Below are 24,001 nucleotides of genomic sequence, written 5' to 3'. Positions count from 1 at the left end.
GATGTATGTAGAGATGCAATTTATTGAAGATCCTTTTTTTTTTTTTTTGTGTGTGTGTTTAAAGTGTCAGGCATTGGCAGATTCATCTGGAAGGAATGTTAGAACAAGAAATTCACATTTGTAACATTTCTTAACTAATAAATCATTTAAATCAACATTTGTCTCATGCCTACTTTTTAAATGTCATTAAGGGATGATGGGGGAAAAGCAGCTTGGCCATTATGTTTTTCACTTTTAATATCAAGGTTTGGATCTCTTGCCAGGACTGATTGTTTTTATGTTTTTTTTTTTTTAACCAAGAAGGCCCTAGAAGTTAATATTGAAGACATGTCTGGTTGTGATTGTTTTATAGGGTTCAGCATTTTTAAGGTCTAGATCAGCAGCTGGTGCTTCAAGCCTTGACTAAATTTCCAACAGCTGATTTGCTGAACCTAAATTTAGCTTTTACTGCCCCCTTGTCACCTCGTGTTCTGTGGAGTAATTACAGTCTCCTGGTCACTGCTGTCTAAGCTTTCAGTGCCACCATTTTCCTCAGGGACTACCACACTAAGCCACGTTTTTTTTTTTTCTGCTCCTCTAAGTGTCTTTTAGAAAAGCGATTATCCTAAGCTGGCTAACAGCGCTCAGCAGGAAGGGACTACGACAGTCCCTCTGCGCTGTGGGAGTGTTGAGAGGGGACCAGCTGAATCTGCATGACCTCAGACATCACAGACTGCCAGACAGTTTATGAAATCCCTACGCTGCACTCGTTCACAAGTTTGCCTCTGATAACCCGCTGATACACTGACTGTCACAGCAATGAACATAGCAGAGGGGGCCATGTGCTACAGGAAGCAGGGACTAAATACTTGGACTCTGATGAGTCTGTACTCTTTTATGTGGCAAGCAAAAAACTACAGGCTTATTATCAGCAGCCCTTCTCCTTTTCACAGTTAATGGGAACAAGTTCTGCTGATTTCTGCTTTCTTTTGGATTTATACAACCCTTTAATGGAACAGACCGAATCAAATACTTGGTAAATTGACAAAAGGAAAGGCATAATCTATTGTTGAAATGTAAAAGCTACTAAGCCGGCAAATAGATAATAAACAAATGATGTATTTAGTCATTTTCTGGATCTTTCTGTTTACACATTACAAATTACAACCAGCACTCAAAGCCAAATTTAGACCGACATTTTTTTTTTTAAGAGGAAATAAAACTGGTGGTTGTAACTCTGGAAATGAATGGCAAAATTCCATCACATCAACAACCCTAAATGAAAGCTGTTTCACATTAGCCAGGCCCTTCATAATACAGTATCTAATGAGAGAAAGGGTCCCTTTGACTCGAAGTGAGATTTAAAAAGACATGTATACCTTTTGACAGACTGCTTGGCACGAAAATGATTTAAATTTAGAAATTAAGTATGTTTAAAAATCAATGCATACAACTGAACAAAATGTTCAATATCAGCTGTGTCTGATTAGCATCCCATTCTGCAATGATTTAATGAGACAGGAAGTTCAATGAGTTAAGACGATCATTGTCCCTCGTTTCCTGTCCTCCCTACACCTGTGTGACGTCTGATGCTTTAGCCTCTGTGTGTGTGTGTGTGTGTGTGTGTGTGTGTGTGTGTGTGTGTGTGTGTGTGTCACAGCAGCAGTGGGTGTAATCTCAGCCCATCTGCTGGCGTCACCTGCGGTCTAATCCCCTTAGTCGTCATGCTCACACACGTGCGACCACATACATTCACACTCATACACACATACTATAACACACAGGTGGGAATCTCCTACATACTGCAGGAAATACCACGAGGAAAGCAGTTACACAATGTTAAGATACTGTAATTACTGTTTCTAAGGCTGAAATAGTTTGGAAATCATTTCTAATCAAAGATCAACAGAAGAAAATGATGCATAAAAGTTAAAGAAATCCATAATAAGACAAAACTTCAAAACATTTATTTGGTTGTTGTAAACATTTAACTCTTTTACATAAAATATATTTTGTGTTCTCAAATTATTTACATTTGTATTTAAAAATCAACCAAAAATAGGAAAAGCTGAAAACTCACTGGTTTTCAATCTAGTCTATATTTAAGCCTTGTTCTTAATCATTTGTGATTATGTGTGACAACCTCACCAATAGCTTTAGTAAAAAAATAATAGTCATTCGTGTCAGTTTCTGTTGGACAGTCCAATGCGACAATCTGTCAGTCTTTAAAAGAACAGTTCAACATTTTAGAAAATAAACTTACTGACTTTCTTGCTGAGTTAGATGAGAGCATATATGCTTCTATCATGTCTGTGAGCTAAATACGGGACAGTTAGCTTAACTTAGTTTAGTATAACGACTGAAAACGGGTAAACAGCTTGCCTGGCACCATAAAACAAAGTTATATATTATATATATAGTGTATGGAAAAAAACAAAAGAGATTTGTATCGTGTTAAGACGTGAGCTGGTTAGTGGATTTTGTTACCTTTGGAAAGATTCAGGTTAGCTGTTAGCCCCTGCTTCCAGTCTTTATGCTAAGCTAAGCTAATCACCTCCTAACTCCACCTAAATATGTAATGGACTGACATGTAGGTGGTATATTTTTCTTCTTGTCTACCTGTCAGCATGAAATTATTCCTTTAAGCCCAGTGAACAGAAGCTTACGCTGAAGTTGAATAATCATCAATAATAGGAACATTGGGCCGAGAGGTGAACCTTCATTCATTCAATGTCAATATAAATATATATCTTATTCTATTTGCACACTATGTAAAAAACTATGTGTCAAAAGCAAATATAATTGTTTAAATAATAATTCTAATAATAATGAAAGCAAGCACTGATTTAACTAAAAACGGTCAGTTTAACAAATGTGTTGCCCCTTACAATGATGGAGAACATCCAGAGAGATCCATTCATTTAGGCAAACAGAACAACAATGTGTGTTTTTATCCAATAATTGAAAAAAGGTAAACTGTTCCAGTCACCAGAGGTACATTATAATCAGACATCCCTTTTAAATAACAGTCTTTACTTCAAGTAAAAGATATCAGTTTATTCAGTGTGTCTGTTTGGCTGCAGACTCCCAGATTCTGATCCAGTCAGGGCGGTGCTGTGGTAAAGTTAATGTGTTGACCCGTGGTCCCAACACAACAATCCAGGGCCTCTTTAAGCCCCATTAACTGGTTCCCTCCAACTCTCAGCTTCTCCCTGGGAACACAAGCAAAGAGATAAATTAGATACAAAGACAGGACCGGGTATTGTGCTTGACAAATGGTGAGCCTTAAAGACCCCAACCGTCTTGTTTCTAAAAGCGACAACGTCTTACATGAGCACAAACATCTCTGCCAGAGATGTGTTTTTCTTTTAGTGTGGTTAATTGGACTGGATATTTTAAACAATCCTCAATACTCTCTGTCCGGGGTTTGTGCAATCTAGTCCTGAAAACAGTGTTTCCTTATTACTGCTGAATCCTGACTTTATGCGTTTGCTCTTCTACAGTTTGCCGTCATGCATCAATGGGGCAAATGACTTGTTTTCAACCATTGTACAGATCTGTACATTTATCGCTGTATGGCAAATGAGCCAAGCTGCAGAAAGGATTTGTTTAGCACCAATTTTCAGGTATCAAAAAATGCTGTGAACGCGTTTTGTATATTCATTAAGAGATTTCTTCTGTCCTATTTATTGTTTTAGCAAAAGCCAAAGTATCCCGTGTTTTTTTTTCACATTGAATTGTCCAGAGAATAATTGTACAAGTTCACTTTGTACTATCTGGATGAACCTGGATAACCCCACAGACACTTTGATGCGTCAACTTTCTATGTGCCAATCATGTTCAGCACAGAATGTCCACGACAGACAAAAGAGCTTCTGTGTCGGCTGCAGCTTCCAGAAGCTCTGGGTCTCAATGACAGCTGTTTAGGGACACTTTTCATTGTACATTTTTTTTCTGGTCACAACACCACATACATCTAAGCAGTTACATACATGCACAGACAAAACACAGAAATGGTCGTCCCTGGGAGCACAAACGCGTATACAAATGGGCTGCTAGAGTCTTAGCAACAGCTGCCTAGCAGCGGAGACACTGAAGGAGCTTGTTGCTTGTTTGTTTCTTCCTCTTCTTTGTTTCCAGTGGAACATTATGCAACTTCAGGGCGGAGAGAAGGAGGAAAGAAAAAGAGCAGTATTTGACGGCTGTTGACGACGCCCCCACCCAGTTTCACACTACATCCATCATCCACCTCCCCTACTTCATCCAATAGTGCAGCTGTGTGTTTTCATAACCTGTGGAATCAGCAGGTTGTGTCACAGACTTTTGCTGGATTTAGACCCAGAATGTGTTGGCCCGTCACAAATGATCCGGTTTCCCATTCCGGCATGCTCCATGGACAGAGGGACTGTGTGAAAGGCTTCCTGTCAATGTGTTTACTTTGTTAGAACTACGAATGAAGAGCATCAAGCTCTACCAGGAAGGATCTCTGAACTCAGTCATGCAAAGTCAGTGACGCACATCAATTGTGTGCAGAGTCAACGACCCAGAACGGCAATGTATACACAAAGAGGCAGAGCTGAGCTGCTCGTGTGCGTTACATAACAGCCTATATGTGTTTGATAGGTAATTAATGGATAACCCCAGGAGATAATAGCGTTTAGCACTGAATTATAGAACCACACGATGAATCGAGATGACATAACTGATTGCTGTTCTCCTCATGCCAATCATCTTATGCTGCTATGGACACATGGATCATCTCCATGGCGACTAACTGTTGGTCTTCTCAATCTACTGCTTAATATCAATAGAAAGAGAAGAAGAATAGTAGGAAAAAAAGGCTAGGAGGTTCACATATGAAACCTATAAAAGATAGTTTGGTTAGGTTTTTGGTTATTTTAAGTTACACTCATTGCACATACTTTGAGATATTTTTTTTTCATAATGTTATTAACAGTGTTTGCCGTATTTCACAGGAAATCAATTATGCTGTGATGGCTTTTGTGTTGAAATCTACTTGCACACTTTGATAAAATGGTAAAGCCAAGGCTGTTTTAAAAGACAGTTTTTCCATTTGACTTTCATTTAAAAAACAAAACATTGACCTTACGAGTGTGACTCACAGAAAGGCTTATGAAGGAATGCCAGTTAATGATAACAAGGTGGCCCTGCGTTTGCTTATAACATGTTTGACCTCAAAAGACTTGCTGCAGTCCAATCAGAAATGATGAAATAGTATTAAACTTCAGTAATTATATGGAATAGAGGATGAAATGAATGCTTCTATATGCCTTCTCCTCTATTTTTTCACATGGCTATAATCAATTTTTCATTTAGTTTTGAAAAAACAGCATGGGAATGATCTGTCTAATCAAACACAAAGCAGTTTCTCTTCAGTGTGGCTTTTGAATAAAGAAAATCTGAAGATTCATTTATGTAAGACTTTGGGCTTTCTTCAAATAAACTACGTGTTGTTCCCTATAGGTTGGTAAGTTTTATATAACAGCAGTCAGTGTTTGCTCCTGGTCATTCTATGACTGAGTTACATAAAACATAAGTGCAAATATTATGATTTAAAATAATGCTGAAAGGAGGGGTCGCTATACAACTGAGGCATTTGTTCTCACTTATCAGCCGTTACAACCCGACAGCGAAGCCGTATTAAAATGCATTAGGCAGCAACCGCGATGACACATCCACGGGTGAAAAGAATCCAGGTGTAGCGAAAACAACCGAGCACCACACATGCACATAAAACTTGGCAGGTACAGTAGAAAGACATGAAATGCTGCATATATTCAAATAGGTCTTGGATTTGAAGGTATTCTAGCAGACAGCTAACAGAGCAAATATGTTCATGCATGTTTTTCCCAACGGTAATACAAATCATTTAAGACTGTACCATACACTCCTCTAATTTAAAACTATTGACGTGGACTTGTTCTTTATCGATTGCTGAATAACTAGTGTTTTTATGCCTCTAGTTTTATAAATAAATATGTATAGTGGTTACTTTTTGATTGGTGTTTTTTTAAAAGCCAACAGGCATTTGTTTGTTGAGAGTGATAAGCAACACAGAACATGTTTTTTTTAATCGGACATTTCTAAAAATCTTATCTGCTGTTGAGGCCCACTTGTACTGAGATCTGCCTGCCGGTGACCGAACATGCTCCTTGAAAAGGCCTCCCCTAGGGCTTTATATAACTGATGACATCATAACGCTGCACTGAGCACCGAAATCAAATATTTAACACTACGGATAATGCGCTCGCTAAGTAAAGGCCTACATCACTTCACAATGAATGTACCAAATAAAATATTTACAATCTCAACACATTCAGCTTAACTATATCTCTCAGTGGTGCCTGCTCTAACAAAAGCTGGAATGACGTGACTGGTGAGTGCCCGTAAAGCTGTGACACAGCAGATGTTGTCTTTAATACTGATAAACCTTTAGTTTCATCAGGGTTTCACGCCACTATTCCAAACAAGAAATCTTACTTTGGTTATGATAATATGATAATTATTATCAATAACCACAGTACTAATTTAGAATTATCTTTCAAGTGACCGAGAGCTATAAAATCTCTTATACTCTAAGTGAAAGTCAATATCTTTTAGGTCGTAATGAAATCATCAGAAACAGCTTCCGACAGTCAGGCTGAGTCATTAAGAGATGACACATAATGGCCGGAAAACAAATAAACTGTTGAATACATAGAACTTTGGCTCGTTTCCATGGAAGCTGCTGTGTTCAACCTACAGTTATATATACAGCAGGGATTTAGCTTAAGAGGTACATTATCATGGCCCTGTTGTAGTGATGTTACTAATTCTGTTCATCCCTGTATGTGGGATTTTTCGAAATAAAACAATCCACTGACTATCAAAATTGTTGGTGATTCATTTTCTGTAGTTCAACTTACCAACAACCAATAATCATTTCAGCACTGCAAAAGTTGAACTGTAACAGTTTAGTAGCATTTAAATAATAGTATCTCTAACATTTAAATAGAAAGACATGTGGTAGCTTAGCACATCAGTCGGTGTCAGTAACAAAGCTGTTCACAAATCTTAAGTTGTATGCACTTGTGTGACAAGCAGAAGAAAGCTGCAAAAATATAAAAGCACAGGTAGGATAACTGTGTACTTGTATGTGTTAATATTCAGTCTCAAGTCCGGCAAGATAATCTTAGAGAAGACGTAAGAGTAAAGCCTGTGTTACATGAGGGAGTGAGATGAGCGGTAGAGGTCACTACGTAGTCCTAAATTCAGCCCGTCAGGCAGCTTTACGTTTTTCTCAAGCTGCACACAATCACCTACTTCGTAAAGATACTTTAATATAAGTAATTTATATAGATAATTTATTTCTTAAAAATAATGATATGTAAGCCACAGGTTAAAATTATGTGTTAAGATAATGACATCGACAATAGCTTGTTGAAGTGACATACGACTCTTATTAACTGTAATTCAGAACACGCTTAGTAAGTCTACACTATGTTAACTTCATGAGAGTATATTTGAGTCCTGTTTAATCTCCATGGTTCAAATAATGTCACCCAAGCATGTATCTCTCGTTCACAGTGCCACTTGAAAAGGAAGTCCTAGTGCAGGAGCAGCATTCATTCTTGTCCATGCAACAGATAAATCGTGACCCTACAAGACAACGCCGGTGTGATTATGTTTCAACAGCCAACAAAGCAACTGATTTGTAATCCAGGCAACTGAATACGGTGCTTGCAGGCCCCTTACATGCCAGCGTGGTGAATGATATGGGTTGATTAGATTACAAAAGTACAAAGATCTATTAAGCGGTCATTTGATGAAATATGTTAATAGAGAGTGCAATTGTTTGGAATTGTTGACATGTCCACCATTATTGTCAGAACTCTGCTGGGGGTATCTTTGAGGAGGGCTATTATGACAAAGTAATGGCTATGACGCTGGGTTAAGGCCACAGACATGCCCAGGCATGCTTCAACAAAGAGCACAAGAGTTCAGAGAACTCGAGAATGTTTGATTTGGAATCAAACTGTCTCTTTCGGGTCAGAAGAATGTCATTGCTAAGGGCATAAATCATACTGAGTGGGTACAGAGGTTGCTGGATCTATTTCACTAGTTTTAATATGCTTATCCTCCTAAGAAATCCTATTGAAACTAAAGTTGAATCAGTTGACGAGAATGGAATCTCTCGTCTCTGACATACACAATTAAGGTGTGTATGTCAATTCACAAGAAAAGATAATTCGTTCTCTGGAAGAACGACTTCAATACTTGGAAGTTGATTTGGATGCCAAAGAAAACAGAATGAGCAGTAGGATTTAGTCAGGCGGGAAGGAAGGAGAAAGAAGGAAAACCAAAAGTATGAGTGTTAAAACAAAAAGCAAAAGAAATAGATAGAATAATAAATAAATAAATATTGAAATAAATAAATAGAAAAAGAAAAACATAGACCGGTGAGATTCCAGCTGTACTATGGAGTTGTGTCAAAAAATACCCATCGGATTTACCAAACAGACTGAAGTCATAGCGTAACAGCACTCTGCTCTGTATCAACAATATATATACAGTAATGATAATTATTTGTGTGTGTGTGTGTGTGTGTGTGTGTGTGTGTGTGCGTGCTAGTCCTACTTGTAGTCTTGCTGTGAGAAACAATCAAGGAGGTCTTTGGCTGTCAATCTGGAATCCATTTCAACAATCTGAAAAACAATGCATATGAGCTGAGCTAACAATGAACAGGCCAAGGTGAGTTAAACATGACAACGACCACTGTGGCAGATAAAGGTCAAATTACTCTAATAAATGGCTCCAATCTAATTTGATCCCAATAACATGTGAAATGGCACCAACCTTATTAGAGAGGATGATGCCGAGTAGTGCCTGAACTTCCTCTAAACCAGGGGCTGATGACAAGACTCTGAGATGGACATAAAAAACACACATCACCATTAGAGGCATAACCTTTCTTCCAGCTTGAAAGGTTGAGTATGAAACAAAATTAAAAATAAAAACAGACAAAAAGGGAGTAAGTAATGACAGCAAAAGAGTGAAGAATGAGTAATGGAAAATTCCCCTAAATGATCCATATCTAGTGTCCACAGAATGAGAAAAGTGAGTGATAAGGAGGCAAAGAGAGATAGCCTGTATGGAATGAGTCATAGTTCTGCTCAAACATATCAAAACATGAGTCTGGCTGTCTCCTGGGCAACTGAACTTGAGCAGCCCAACACACACATGCATGTGCATAAATAAGCACATAAGTGCAAAGATGCACACACATGAAGAATGGGTTTGCACACTTAAATCAGCACATGAAAATAAGTATTAAAAGGGCCATCAATATTACTGAGTGATGCTTTGAGGACACTTCTCCTCTTGAGACTGATTAACATCAAACAAAGTCCTACTTAAGAAGCTACAGGTGTACTGTCTGTCACATGACATCGTCAACAGGAAATTAAATCAAAACACACACCTTCCAAAAATGAGAAAACATCTGGTAATGAAGTACCACTATATTGTCGTATATTGGCAAAAACACTAAACAGGTGAGCTATAGAGGGCCGAGATGCTTAAAGTGGTAATAAAGTGCACTTGGGACACATACTTTATGACACATACTGAGTTTAGTGGGCTATAATCTGAGAGGGCTGTTTTGTCTGTTTTATAGCCACTGAGTGGAGAAAACACATCATCATCTTCCTTTACTGGAACACCCTTGTAGTTAAAAACATTATTTTCCAAATTCTTATCAACATTTTTAATTGGTTGTACGGCCTCTGCACTATTAGAAATATTGAAGCAACATGAAACAGATTTAAAGGGCAGCACATGCGACCGAGAGATAACTAAACAGAGCACCGCAGAGTGCAGACACATAGCACAATAAATAAAGCAAGCCTGGAAACATAGCATCATGTGTTTTATGGTTAGAATGAACAAACTGGGATGGCAGAAGTAAGTAAGAAGCACAGCCATTTAACTGCAATGTGTGGTAGGTAAGAACTGACATCTCAAATCAATTGTCTTGGCTGATGTACAGCTTAAACTAAAAAGTGAAACTTCAGCAAATGTTCAATTTGATTTCTGATTTCATGATTACATTTTCGGCACATATCACAGTCAAAGGAAAAGTGTTCTACACTAGTACCTGATACCTAAAGTGTACACAGTAGGAGTTCAGGGTGAAACGTGGATGAAACAGAGGGATCAATCGACACTTTGCCCTTTTGGATGTCAAGAGTTGATTTTCCATGAAAGAGGCCAAAATGTCACCGTGAATCCCATCCGGGAAATAAATAATTCACTGACTCCTAACTGGACCTTATATTTGTGTGATGTTGGGATGTGTGTATAAGAGACTGTAAACAATTATAAATAGGAGAGATATATTGTTAAGATTTGAGCAACTTCATAATTAAAGTCCAGCAATCTTTGTAAAGCAGTTATATTGTATTAATGGAGCTGAAAGAGTTCTAAACTGTGGGATGTCTTCTTGCACCTGCCATGACAGCAATGCGAATCCTCACCAACTTAATGGGAAACAAGTTGAAGGATGTGACTGCAAGCAACTGATGTCATCTTGAGACACATGGTGATATTATGAAAGAAGACAGAACAAGAGCACAAAACCCATAAAGACCCCACTGATATGTTGTTTTGCAATGGCATCAATTCTTTATTGTGGAAAATTCTCATTGCACTCAACTAAAGATTCAATCAACTTCTTTCCCCTTTGTGATAACCATTCTGACATGTGTGCAAATCTGTGTGAAATGTAAGCAAGTGCAATTATTTTCAGATCCCACTGACGGCCTAAGCATACACAAGGAAAGCCTACAGGAAGTGAATAAATATCAGGGAGAACTGTTAGCATTTTTCTTTTGGAAGGCACTGTGAGAAACTGCACTGTGCTACAGTGTAGCGCTGTCTGTTGCGTCACGGTAAAGGTGATAAGGCAAAGCTACAAGGTCAAGCTGATTAACTTTACATGCCGAATAGTGCATGAGAGCTGAGAGCATACAACACACACATATAACCAGGACACAGGAAGGAGTAGGCTGGTTAAGGACAGGTGAAGGACAGTTTACAGGGGCTTCTCAGAAGGACTGGCTGTTAATACAAAGGTGAGACACACCTGTGACGGCATAAGGAGGGTTAAGAGATTAAAGAACATGAACAAGTGGGGACAAGGAAAATCGATTACAATAGTTACGGAAGGAGCTTAGGGAGAGGTATTCAGAGGTGCAACACAAACTCCTGCTCAAAATGTATTTCTAGACTTCAATTTGTTCTCATGCTTTAGAGCCCAGGCTCTTTAAACCCACCAAGGATTTTGCATAATGGATACTGCTATGGCAAACAAGTATAACGTTTGTAAACAGGGCAAACCTGCACAGAAAGTAGTAGGAGTAGATAAGACCAATTACATTTTGCAAAAATAGATTTTTTTGACACTTGGGGGCAGCGGAAACTAAATGTGACATATAATATATGTCTATATAACACTGACATATAATCACCTTTTAAGTTAATATGAAAACGTATGAGCAAATAGTTTGTATTTACACACCCAGCAAAGTCTCCAACATCTCCCAAGGGAACTATATGATGTATGGCTGCTATTTGCGACACTACGTTCACCAGCTAACTGCCAACTTTGCAAAAAAATGAAAACCACTACACTATGAGGGCAAACATTGCAGGCTGTCAAACTAAAACAGTGGGTTAAAAGGTGCTATAAGGCTCTGTAGAGCTGAGAGGAACTGCAAAGTCAGGTGCTACTTCTTTGTGGGTTCCTCACCACAATCGACTTCCTTTCACATACAAGGTGTCACGTGACTCATTGCTAATATAAAACCACAGTATAGCCTCTTTAACACGGAATGATAAAAGTGAGTAGACTGAATATACAATTGACATAGATGGCATAGTAGTCAACAGGTAGAGAAGCAGAATGTCTAGTGGTATGTTAAGACTTACAGCAGACTTACATACCTGCTGAAGGCTTGGAGCAGCTGTGAGACCGTGGAGGAGAGTTTGTGCAAACAGACCAAGGCGTCCTGTGGTGGCGGAGGACCTCCCGCCGGCTGAGGTCTCTGCATGGTGTGAGGGTCAAAGCCCAGAGCTTTGAACACTTCCAAGCTGTAACAGGACAGAAAAAAATGACCAAAGGGGCCCATGGAATGGGATACAAAACCAAATAAACATCCTCTCAAGAGCTGTTTTCGCTATTTGAAATTGTCTCCTCATTTTCCTCTCCACTTTCTATCAGCAGCAGCGCTGCAAGAGACCTCGATCACTGTACAGAAATGTTTTGTTCCTTCAAAAAAAAAAATCAAGGCATTCTTTTGTAAGAACATGTAAAAAAACAAACAAAAAAACACATCATCCTCAAATGTTCTCTACAGTATTATCATCCCAGCACTGCACCAGTCTAATCCCTGATACACCCACCTTATTTGAAACACACAGGACCAGATGTTCTCAAACAGGGCCCACACTTCCTGGTGAGAGACCTGAGCAGACGTGGGTTGTTTCTCTTCATCATTATCATTCATGACAACATCACAGGGTGGAGGTTCTGACTACACACACAAACAAACAGCAATGTGTCAAATAAAAAGGAACAGAAGAAAAATGTATAATATGAATATGCTTCCTGCTGTCTGAGTCATGACAGTTTTGGTAATCATTATCAACCCTTTCAAATCTAATAGAGAATAGATTCCCCCCCAAGTGCTATCTTCATATAAACACAATACACCACAGAAACAGGTATCTTTGTGTATTTCTGTGCTTCCAAACCACCACAATGTAAAACACAATTCAGAGGGTGCAGTACAAGAAAAGGCGTTTACTTTTTGAACAGAACAGAAGAGGAAATTGTTGGACTAGTGATTGCGTGCTACTTCAAAATGAGCTGACCTGCGGGTGTAGCTTGTTGTAAATGTTGTCCATTATGGAGATGGCATTGGGAACAAGTCTTGAGCTTTTCAGGAACACTTTCACAAGCTCCTTAGCTTCTTGGAGGGCTGCTGAGGTAGAGCTACGGTTTGCTGTTTCACCTGAGTAAACACATGATGAATAGATATGAGCCATCAGACGTGTGCCAGTAGATACATATGAAGGTATACATACATTCATGATGAGTATGTTCTGTGTCTGCAGCCTTTTGATAATAACTGTTATGAATAGATAGATGTAAAGCAAAACAGCCAGGTGACCAAAAACAAGTCTCAGACTGGACTTGTGTGATTGTGTCTTATGTCCAACTCTGTTTTGAGACATTAGAGTTACTGAATACTTAAAAGGGCATTGTACGGTCTTACATTAATTCCCTTGGGGCATACTGGGACTTTAAACATAACAGATACATACCTATCCATAATCCTAACCGTCATTGTAAACATAAGTTTATCAATACACATTAAAATGTGCCAGAAGGTGGTTGAGAATTCCTATGGAAAGACATTACTCATGCTAAATGATGTTTTAAGCCATCACTTGGACCTGTAGTGGTATCAGGCTGTGTCGTCATAAATCATCCCTATGACAGGTGAAACCATTCTCTAGCCCTGACCTAACTTACTTCTAGGCAAATCTAACTCAAGCCTTAAAAGGTATAAAATAAAACGATGTAACGACTCATACAAAATAAATCCCTTTCAAATCATCTAGAAGTGTGTGGCAGCATCTGTTTCTGCAGAGACTCTGCCCTTTTCCTGTATTTTCTCTTCTCTTTTCATTTTGCTGTGTTCAGGACAATTCTTGGCGTCAGCTTTTTGGGTACTGGGTGTGTAGCCCCCACTAATTTGCATGCACGCATCCACGAGGAAGCTACGAAAATGGAGGACACACATTGAAACAATGGAAGTATAGTGAGGCGAATGTCAGTGGATCTGGCTTTTACTCTGGTAAAGAGTAAAGCACTGTGTGATGCTGCATGTGCTGTACTGGGCTGTGTTTTTTTGTTAACTTCTGTCAGGGGATGTGCGCTTCTGTTGTTTTTGAGCCGGGGAGGGGAGGGGACAACTTTGAATGTTGTGTTAACAAATAGAACACAACAATTCCTGCATGGTATGTCCTTAAAATTCTGCTTGTGTCACTTTTTGGGAGTCTGTAAAAAGGTCTGTCCTCCCAAGTGTAGCTACAACTTACCACGTGCACGCTCACAGCCTGCTTAAGGGAGACCAGGCAGTACTTTTCCACTACAAGATTTGTTCTTAGCCTCACATACAGTTTATCCCTCCTTCCTTTCCTCCTCCTCCTCCTCCCTTCCTCCTCTTCCTCCCCCTACTCTCACAGTCCTGGCACAGAGCCAGGCTGTGTGGTACCAAGAAACCCAGAATCATGTTAGTGTATAAAGGATACACAGGGCAAGGGGAAAAACTCCATTGTCTCATCTATTAACATTCTTGGAGGGATCAAAATCATTGTGCCACTGTTGTAGCAGTCACCCCCACACAGGTTGATAGAGAGAATGATTGAGAGGATGAGACCAACACACACAGCACTGTAAGCATAGTGTAATGAGATTGAGTCATGAGATCCAGGGAAAGAAGTGCTGCAGTGGACAACTCAGCATCTTTCTGACACACATTTTAGTGTCCTGTTTTTAGCAGATGACCTGATTCTGTATGTAGTTCTGTAGGGTTGTAGCGCAGTGCAGGGCAGACCACGTCATACCCCAGTGGAGTACGTGTTTTATCTGAGGGATTTACTCAGTATCTTAACTCCGGCTCTCCGGAGAAGGATAAAAGGAAACAAATGCAGTATTTAAATTATTACAGTGGCATAAAGAATATTTTTGCATTAAGATACCTCTGGGAGCTCAGCTGGGTCGTTTCCACAGATATGAAATATTATGCTCATGTATCATGTATCATGTAGTAGCTCAAGTTTATTTCACATTCAAAGGAAGATTAAAATCTGTTCTGGAGAAACTGGCATCAAATGTTTTCATCTACAGTGTATGATGTTATAAAGCCCCACCAAATACCAGCAACAGAAGCTAAATAAAATATTAGAAATCATAGCTTATGGCAACACAGCTAAAAACAAGAACTCAGTTCTAACTAGGCTTGATATATTTGTCTGAACAACAGGAAAAGATTGTTAATTTTTTCACTGAGTTACATATTAAGTTTGCAACTGCACGCTGAGTACTTAAGTGTTTAGACTATGGCCAAGACAGACAAGAGTGTTTACATTAACCAACATTTAGACACATATACCTGACCAGATGATCCACAGTTAACTGTTTCATGTATTATCTTCCTTGTCTTATCATATCTTTACTAGCTTTTATTGAACATTGGACGTTATTCAATATATAGTGTGAATTGTTAAGTTAACTTTGAACAATTCATAGTCGTCATAGTTGCAACAAGATTCAAGACAAATCCCCAAAGGCTTTACTGGAAACCTTTGCCTGGGGTAAAAAAACAAATGTGTTTTTGTTCATAGAAAGAAAAACATTTAAAAAACGTAGGCTGACTAGAAGACTGTTGACCCTTAACCCTCTTCCACCAACATACCTGAGTTGAAGAATTCGATGAGGTTTAAAACATTTTGCAGCTTCCTCCGTGGGACAACTTGCCCAAAAACAGCAATCCAGTGCTTTTTTAAACACTGCAAGACATCTTTAAGAGTCCAGGGTGGTTTTATGTAAACTATCTGTTAACAGAAGAAACCACAATAGAAATCACCAAAATTAAAAATGAAAATGATTGCAATGTTCAAAATAACAGTCAATCTGGCCTATCTAGACTCTTGAATAGCTCACAAGAGGATATTTGATCTATAATTTCCCACCAAAAACATATTTATCTGATCTAAAATGATTAAGTTAAACCAAATACGCACCTTTAATACCTTCATGAATACCAGATATTAGCTCCCCATGTTTTAAATGCATTTAGAAACAGTAATTCAAATATAGTCTAAAAGATAATGTGAAATTCCAGTTCACAATTTTACCTCTAGCCAGAGGTCTTCATAAGCGGCCTTCATCTCCACCTCTAACACATCGGACAACACGTCTCGCAGGCAGTCCTCTAGTTCAGAAACACTGCTGGGGTTCCATTTTGTCTTCTCTTCGTCCTCATTTGTGCTCAGTCGCTTGTTAACTGTGTTACATACATACATAATGCATAAAAGTGGACACATTAAATAAACCCATAATGCAGGACAGTAGTCATTTTTTACAAAAGAATATATGCATATATTTGCAGCAGGAGATCAAGCAGGAGCATATGGCAGCACAAAATACACACTAGGTAATATGGCAGCTGTTACACAACAAAGACACCCTATAGTGTGAGTATTTTGTGTTTGTTAAAACTGCTAAATTGCCACATGAATTAAACACTTACTTCAGATGGACTTGAAGTGAGGCAAATAAAACATGGAAATTAGAAAGGCTGGGAAGAAATGGCAAGTGCATGGATGGTATGTGCTGTTAACTATTACACCATGATGGAAAATGGCAAGTCATTTCCTGTTTTGCAACAAGTACACATTAATCCTTGGCTCACCTTTCTCTTCCACAGAAAGGCCTGTTCTCTCTTGACTGTGTGGCTGGGCTGGTGTATAGCTCCTGCTCTGCATTGGTGATGAGAGGTGAGGGCTGACGTGGGGCAGCATGGGACTCTTAATGTTTCGCGGCGGATGAAAGCCACGTCTGGACTTTCCGATCTCTGCCTCCAAATCATTTTTACTGAGGGCCTTCACTCCACTCAGAAGGGCCTTACTGCATAGGTTCTTATCATTACTAGAGAGGAAAGAGAGGATAACATGTTTTTTTTTTCTATCTGGCAAGTCTACATAGCAGTGATAACACAAACAACAATAAGATGCATCTTTTCTTTTTTCTTAAATCGGCCTAGAGGTTTGGTCGCTAGCATCAAATTCTGAATTATTTGAGCTGTAGCTGTGCAACAATAATGGAATGCCTGCCCACTCATTTTGTACTTTAATTTAGCAAAATGATCAGTTACATCATTTGGAGTAAATAGGTCAAAAGGAAAAAGAAGGTGAAACAATACAATGGCCACCCACTATGCAAGCCAAAAATCCCTGAACCAAACTCTCCATGCTCAGCACATCTATTCTTGCCCAATTACTCTGTCTGGCCCTCTCTCTCATGAACTGGAACTATCTGGCTGGGCCCACTCTCAGTCACATGCATGTGCATTATTTGCAGAGGACAGAGACTCTGCAGCAGCAGCACTATATGCCATAGGGGGAGGGGGAACTCACGTGCATAGAATGAGAGCACACTCTGGGTACAGACTCTGGTATTGCAGGCAGCACTGCAGCACCCTGTCATCATTATTCTCAGCATTCAGACCATCTGGGGACAAGGATGCACAAAGAGAGAGGGGAAGGGAGTGGAAGAAAAAGACAAGAGTGACAGAGAAAAAAACATGACAGTCTGTATAAGAGACATGTTTAATTCAGTACAATGATAGCTCATGGTTAGCGTGTTACCACACTGTACAACAGGGTGTCAAGACAAGGTGTAAGATTCAAAGAGGAAGAACACAAGATGGCGATTTCAAGAAATGCACTAATTGCTTGTATGCTCCTAAATAGTAAACAAAATCTCTGCTAAATCTCCTTTATCACACATCTTTTAGAAGAGAACCTTACAGCACTGTTGAAGAAAACAATTGATCAATAATATATACAGCTAAGAAGTGGGTTACCTTATGCAAGGGTGAAACCTGCCCTTGAGATTCACAACATGTGCAATGATGATGAATTCTGGAGGACTAGCTTAGTGATAGTGCCACCTAGTGTTTGTGTTAGTGTTGGGCATGGATGCATGGCAGCTCTGAAGCTGTGTGTAATAACTGTAACAACTTAGTGTAAAGGTGGAAAAGCTCTATATATGTGCATAATGCAATAGTGTCAGTAGTTAAGTTAATTATGGGATAGAGCCTTTAATAAACACCTGAAACACTGTACCACGCTCAATAATATACTTCCAAAATATTGGCTTTAACTGCAACAAAAATTAAACAAGGATTGGATTGTTGATGTGAAAAATAAATTAAAAAGTGCTTTTTCTTTGACTGCAATTTCTGTCTTGTTTATGTGTGCTCTTTTGTAACCAAGGGTGACATTTATATTAGCCTGCTCAGCCTTAATGTTTCTGTCTAAGATAACAGCCAACAGTTCCCTGTAGAAATCTGACATGTGCACATGGACAGCTTATGGAGACAATAACCACTCTTAACTTTTAGTTTGCGTACTTGGTTGACATAAATTTGTACTACTTTCAATGCGCAGAAAATTCCCATATTTTCCTTAAATGAACACTCACTGCTGCTCTCAGAGGCCTGCTGCATAGACTGCCCCCACAGGTGAGGTTCCCGATTCTTCAAAGAGTTGTAAATGTACGAGATGGCAGGAGTTGCCAGGTGCGCCACAGAACCTGACATGCCTTTCCCCCTTTTTAGGGAATCCAGCTCCTGAAGCACCACCCAGGGGATCAGGACTATAGGGACGCCCAGGGCTAAGAGAACATGAAGTGGGAAGAAAGCAAGTATTGATAATTCCATATTTCATAACATTAGTGCATTTTCATTATTATAACTAGAAAAAAATAGGTATCATAGTTTATCGGAGTATGTTTTTTATGATAATGCCCCAACAATAATGTCCTTTTTATTTATTGATTGTGTGATGAAGGTTTTGTGAGCAGATGCTTGTTAGAGTGGTCTTCTCTTTAAAAACTTAGATTATCTTCCTGCTCCTCAAGTGTGCTACAATCACTGTATAAGGACTTGACATGTTCATTGGCCATAAAATATTATGAAATTAATTAAAATGATCTGGAAAATGTAAGGGCAAGGAATAAGGGCAACTACAAAATGAAACAAAAAGGGCCAAGGACAGTTAAACATGTATTTGGCCTTTGAACTGGAGATCTGTTTAGAAGGTGGGGACATCTGTTGAGGATGTACAATAATAGCTAAGTCACTGCTGCAGAAGAACTTCTAGCAATTGGATCACAACTGGAAAAACTTGGGAGTGAAAACTAACTGGATACTTTTTATAATGGCATGTTGCATCATCAAGTACTAAATCATTATAAACACCTCCAAGACTGAGAGATTTGATCTTTTCCACATAATCCAGGTGACTGAGGAGAATGTTGGTGTCCAAAACAAGGATCAGGTCTTGCTGCGGAGGTTGTTTACCTGTAAAAAGCAAGTTCATATATAGTAAAATTGTTAGTTGTTCATTGTCAAAAGTAAACAACAGAATAAAATAAAATAAAATTGGATGGATTAGAATTTTTTCTTTCATTAACAGAATTTTGTGATGACTTTGTTCTGTGATCTCATGTTTTACATGGCACTATTATCATCTTGGCATCTTATGTGGGGTTACTCTTTACCTTTAAGCTTTATTCTTTTGAATATCTTCAATCTTGCTTTAATGTAAATTGACACATAATATTTGGTATATAATCATTTCATGTGTCATTCTGAGGCAAAAGTAAATCAAATATGTATCATATTTCATGTTAATCACAATAAATGAGGCCATCATAAGGCTAACACTATTAAACTCAACTTATAGTGCCTCTATGTGGTCATTTGAGTCTTCTTTCCACAGAGAGTTTATATTTACACTACGATCAGTGCACACAATTTCAAGCGTCTCTCAATTAAACAATAAAACGTACAGTGTGTGTCTGCAGCTCCCTCTTCTGGAGGGTCTATGTCCATACACGTGAGTTCCCCATAGCTTTGCAATACGTTCACCTCCAATCGCTTCTCAGAGCGGGCAAGATGAAGCTCTTCAACCACTTGCATCTACAGAAAAACACATTTTAGAAAACAAATAAAATACAAATGCCCCCTTTCCATTATAAATCATTTAAAAACATAATGTGGATGTAATTTCAATATACTAGTTGACAAAATGGTTTCATTTAAAAATGTTTCTGTGTGAATAAATTATAAAGAAAAGTAAATAAATGTAAAACAAACATTGACTTGTTCAGATTAAATTAATATTGTTTTATATTACCTGGTCATACCACGGCTCGGTGACTGTATGAGACATAGATGGGGGTTGACCTGACGAATATGACCTCTTATCTTGCCCTTCAGATGAAGAACTAGGTGTAACATCCAAACAGCAGGGAGCTCTTTGGACAGTTTCCTGCGTGGCTTTGCTTCTCGAGGCCCCAGAGTCTGAAGGCTCAGTCCCAAGCTTGAGATTTCTGTTAGAAACACTTGCACCATTATTGTTACGGGTGCAATCTACTGGTCTTGGTTGAACCTTTTTTGATATCTTAAACCGAATAGGCAGAAGTGATGGATGATAGCCTATTTGTACCTCAGCAGATGATGATTTGACTGTCTTATATGACATCGATGTGACATTCCCTGGGATGGTTCTGACATTTTTCACCACATTTGAGCTATTAACTGAGGTAGACTGCTTGGAGGAAGTGGAGGAATTCTTTGAGGTAGAGACAGAGGGAGTTTTTGCCTCTGTACAGGGGCTCCTTTTGGCCTTATTTTCTTGATGCCTTTGACACATCTTCTTGAACAGTTCTCTTCTCTTCTCACATGAAGAATCCTTAGAGACAGAGGAGGCTTTGCTTGGTTCTCTGGTTGTGACAGTGTGTCTTTCATTTCCAGTCCTTGGTGGTTCCTCAGCTCTGCACTTCTTCTTCAGTACATCCTGCCTCTGTTCCTTCTGTTCAGCAGAAACCAAACTGGGACTCATTTGCTGCTTCATTAATTTGGATGTGCTACTCTGGGTAGACTTTTTATCCGTGCTGCCTTTAGATGTCTTCTCTCTCCTCTGAGGAACTGTACTTGCATTTTTCGAGGGTTTGGAGGGTTCCCTTTCCACAGTCTTACACCTACTGACAGTAATGTCTTTACTTGAAATATCATGTTTTGGTTTTGTACGTTCTTCTTGCTTATAAGCAGGTTTCTGGTCTGTTGATTGTGTTTTTGACATTCTGTAGACAGGCCTTTTGATGGGGCGGGTGCTTTGGGAAACATCTTTACCGGTAGGCAAAGCACACTTTTCCTGTTTTGCTGCACCGCTACATGTAGAAGAACAGAAGAAATATCACACTCAGAGATAATAAACAAACAAATTAATTAAGTGATGATATTCAACTACATAATATCTGTGTAGGAATTTTCCTTATTGTATGTTAAACTTCCCTCATGTAGGTTAAAGGTAACTTAAGACAGGGCTTCACAGATCAGGTCAACTGTCTGTCTCTCTTCGCCTGCCTCACCCTGATAAGGCCCAGCTGGCTATGGCGACTGGTAGGCCAAGGTCAGCTAGAAAACTTCTATATTCGGTTTGGACTCAACAGGCTGGCGCCTGGTTGGAGACGCTGGATAAGACAGACTGTACATAGGCTATGCTGCTTCTAGCACAGCAAAGGTAGATGTATTTCCTTGTTTAGATCTTATATCCAATAGAATCCTCACACATGCCAGGCTGATGTAGAAATAACCCTATTTGGATAAAGCCGGATTTAACTGGTCTGGGGAAGGTTAAATACTGTGCTCAAGGACACCATCTTCAGCATTGGGTAGCTGTACGCTGTGATTCACACGTGGTGTTTCCCTGTTCTCCTCGATCAAGCTTCAATAAATGTTGCTGCTTAAGACATCTGGGTCTGCTGAAACTTCTTTTGTCTCGAGGGAACTAGCTCTAAGATTTCCATCACAATATCAACATATGTTTGTTGTTAAAGTCAAGTATAATGTATCTTACCTCTCCTGACTGTTTACATATTGCTTCTTCTTGCCACTTTTGTAATTCTTCATAGTATCTCGTTCCTTGGATGACTGAAAACATGGGGGAAAAAAATTACATTTATTTTGCACACCAGAAAATTATTAATAAAAAAAATATTTGCTGGTTCCAGGTTTTCAAATATTTGCTGGTTCCAGGTTTTCAAATATCTCTATGGGTTTTGGACTATTTTGTTGGACAAACAATCAATATATGTCTATTTCTTCTTTAGGAAACTGTGATGTGACACTTTATAGACAAAATGATTAATCGCAAACATCATTTTCAGATTCATTTATAATGAAACTTTACTTGCAGACCTACTGTCTACAGTAAGAGATTTTGCCATACCGTCTATATTGTGGTAGCTAACCCTGTAATATCTCTATTTGTAGTCTTTGACTGTTTTTTTGTTTTTTTTGCATGACTTTGACGAAGCACTTTGATTTGTCCGATATCTGCTACACCAATCAAAAACAGACATTCCTGATCGGTTACTTTATTCCTGAACAACTGTTCGAGGGGTTTTCCACAAATTTATGTTGATATTATATCACAATATGTATTGATATCATGACATAAAATAACATGCATTGAAACAGAGGAGTGTATCCATATAGACAGTACCTAGCAACAAAACAACTGTAGAATCCCTTCTTACCTTTTCATCTTCTTCACTTGAGGACGACTTCTTGTGCTTTCTCTTCTTTGATATTTTAGACATTTTCCTATAAACGTAATTTTGAAAAGCAGGTCTTCAGTGACTATGCATCATCCTTACACATTACACAACAATCCATTTTGATCTTCAACTAAGCACCTTATTTGCCTCTTAACATAAATAGAACTAGAAATACATATAATAATACACATAATATTTTAATGAGGAACTACAAATATAAAATGGAAATATCCCTTTATATTAGTATAATTATATAACAACAATATAAGTATTGTTGGTGTCTTGTAAACCCATGAGGGTTGGGCACGTTTTTGTGCATGACACGAAAATAAAAAAATATCTATCTATCTATCTATCTATCTATCTATCTATCTATCTATCTATCTATCTATCTATCTATCTAGGGTCACATGATTAGACGCTTTATCTACAAACACATTTCATAATGTTTCATACAAACTGATTAGACCAAGTTTACGTCTCTCCTGTGGCTGTAACTGGTAACGTCATCCAAGTCAATGACATCCATTCAAACCAGTTGTTTATTACATAAACAATGTGTAGTGACACAAACTTGACTAGCTCACATCTTAAGTTTTGGTAAACCTATATTCAACTCATGTACAGTACCAGTCAGAAGTTTGGACACTAATTCTCATTCAACTACTTTGAAGAATCTAAAATATAAAACATATTCTGGTTTGTTGAGCATTTGTTTGTTTACCACATAATTCCTCATGTGTTCCTTCATAGTTTGGATGTCTTCAATATTAATCTACAATGTAGAAAAAAATAAAAATAAAAATAAAGAAAAACCATTGAATGAGAAGGTGTGTCCAAACATTTGACTGGTACTGTATATAATGTAAAACAATAGAATAGCTATCTCTAAGCACTATAGACGTTTTGAGCTGAATGCTAGATACACAACACACAACCAAAAGCTGAAAGTCATCGTTGAAAAATAAACACAAACCTGCAGCAAACTGTCTTCTTTGTTGCCTGAAACGTTGCGGTACACGAACTGAGTGGCATAAAGCCCGTCTATTGGGAATAAATGTGTAATATACAGCCAATGTATGTGACTCTAATCTGGCAGTTTCCATAAACAACTGCTGCGCTTCCGGGTCTTTCTTCTTCTACGACTATTTCTTCTTCGTGCTGCTACATTACCGCCAGGGACTGGACTGGAGTGAGACTCGATCTAGTGAGAAATAAAGAATATTAGTTCTGTAGTAGAAGAAACCCACAGCAGGCGAGTATGTGAGTCCTCTGAAGAGAAACACAAAGGCAGTCTTGACGGGGGAGTAGACAGCCCAAGGTTATTTGGGAGTCAGTGTTGTGGCTGAGTAGGTTATCTTGTCCTCTTTACACAAACATTCTTTTCACCAAGGTTACATAACATTTGAAATCTGTACAGATGTTGAGAGAATAGTTTCCCACTCACATTGTTACATTTTAGAGCATTACAACCAGACTAGATGTACAGCAATTCAGCAGAATGTCAGCCTGTTGGATAGTGTGGATTTTACATTGAAT

General features: G+C 38.6%; 1 protein-coding gene across 1 annotated transcript; it reads right to left on the bottom strand.

Annotated features, from left to right (window-relative positions):
• Nucleotides 1-1,958: 1,958 nt before the first annotated feature.
• On the bottom strand, nucleotides 1,959-23,583 carry swt1 (SWT1 RNA endoribonuclease homolog). Its single transcript, XM_054602786.1, has 17 exons — nucleotides 23,439-23,583; nucleotides 22,442-22,508; nucleotides 21,760-21,833; nucleotides 20,035-21,070; nucleotides 19,688-19,817; nucleotides 19,095-19,196; nucleotides 18,317-18,508; nucleotides 17,248-17,341; nucleotides 16,524-16,759; nucleotides 15,967-16,115; nucleotides 15,525-15,663; nucleotides 12,913-13,052; nucleotides 12,442-12,572; nucleotides 11,983-12,129; nucleotides 8,836-8,902; nucleotides 8,617-8,684; nucleotides 1,959-3,191 (listed from the first exon to the last, which is right to left on the bottom strand). Exons 1-17 carry the CDS (start codon nucleotides 23,495-23,497, stop codon nucleotides 3,083-3,085), a joined length of 2,940 nt encoding a protein of 979 aa, XP_054458761.1. The 5' UTR covers nucleotides 23,498-23,583; the 3' UTR covers nucleotides 1,959-3,082.
• Between the last annotated feature and the right edge of the window lie 418 nt (nucleotides 23,584-24,001).

Source organism: Anoplopoma fimbria, chromosome 8 (assembly GCF_027596085.1).
Source record: "Anoplopoma fimbria isolate UVic2021 breed Golden Eagle Sablefish chromosome 8, Afim_UVic_2022, whole genome shotgun sequence".
Taxonomy (NCBI): Eukaryota; Metazoa; Chordata; class Actinopteri; order Perciformes; family Anoplopomatidae; genus Anoplopoma; species Anoplopoma fimbria.
This window is presented reverse-complemented; position numbering and strand designations above follow the sequence as displayed.

Excerpts from the sequence above, each read along its gene's own strand:
- swt1 (XM_054602786.1), bottom strand. The coding sequence starts at position 23,497 with ATGCCACTCAGTTCGTGTACCGCAACGTTTCAGGCAACAAAGAAGACA. Across the intron at positions 16,760-17,247 it reads TGTGCTCTCATTCTATGCAC|TAATGATAAGAACCTATGCA; the intron begins GTGAGTTCCCCC and ends TTTCCTCTCTAG. Across the intron at positions 16,116-16,523 it reads CCTTTCTGTGGAAGAGAAAG|TTAACAAGCGACTGAGCACA; the intron begins GTGAGCCAAGGA and ends TATGTAACACAG.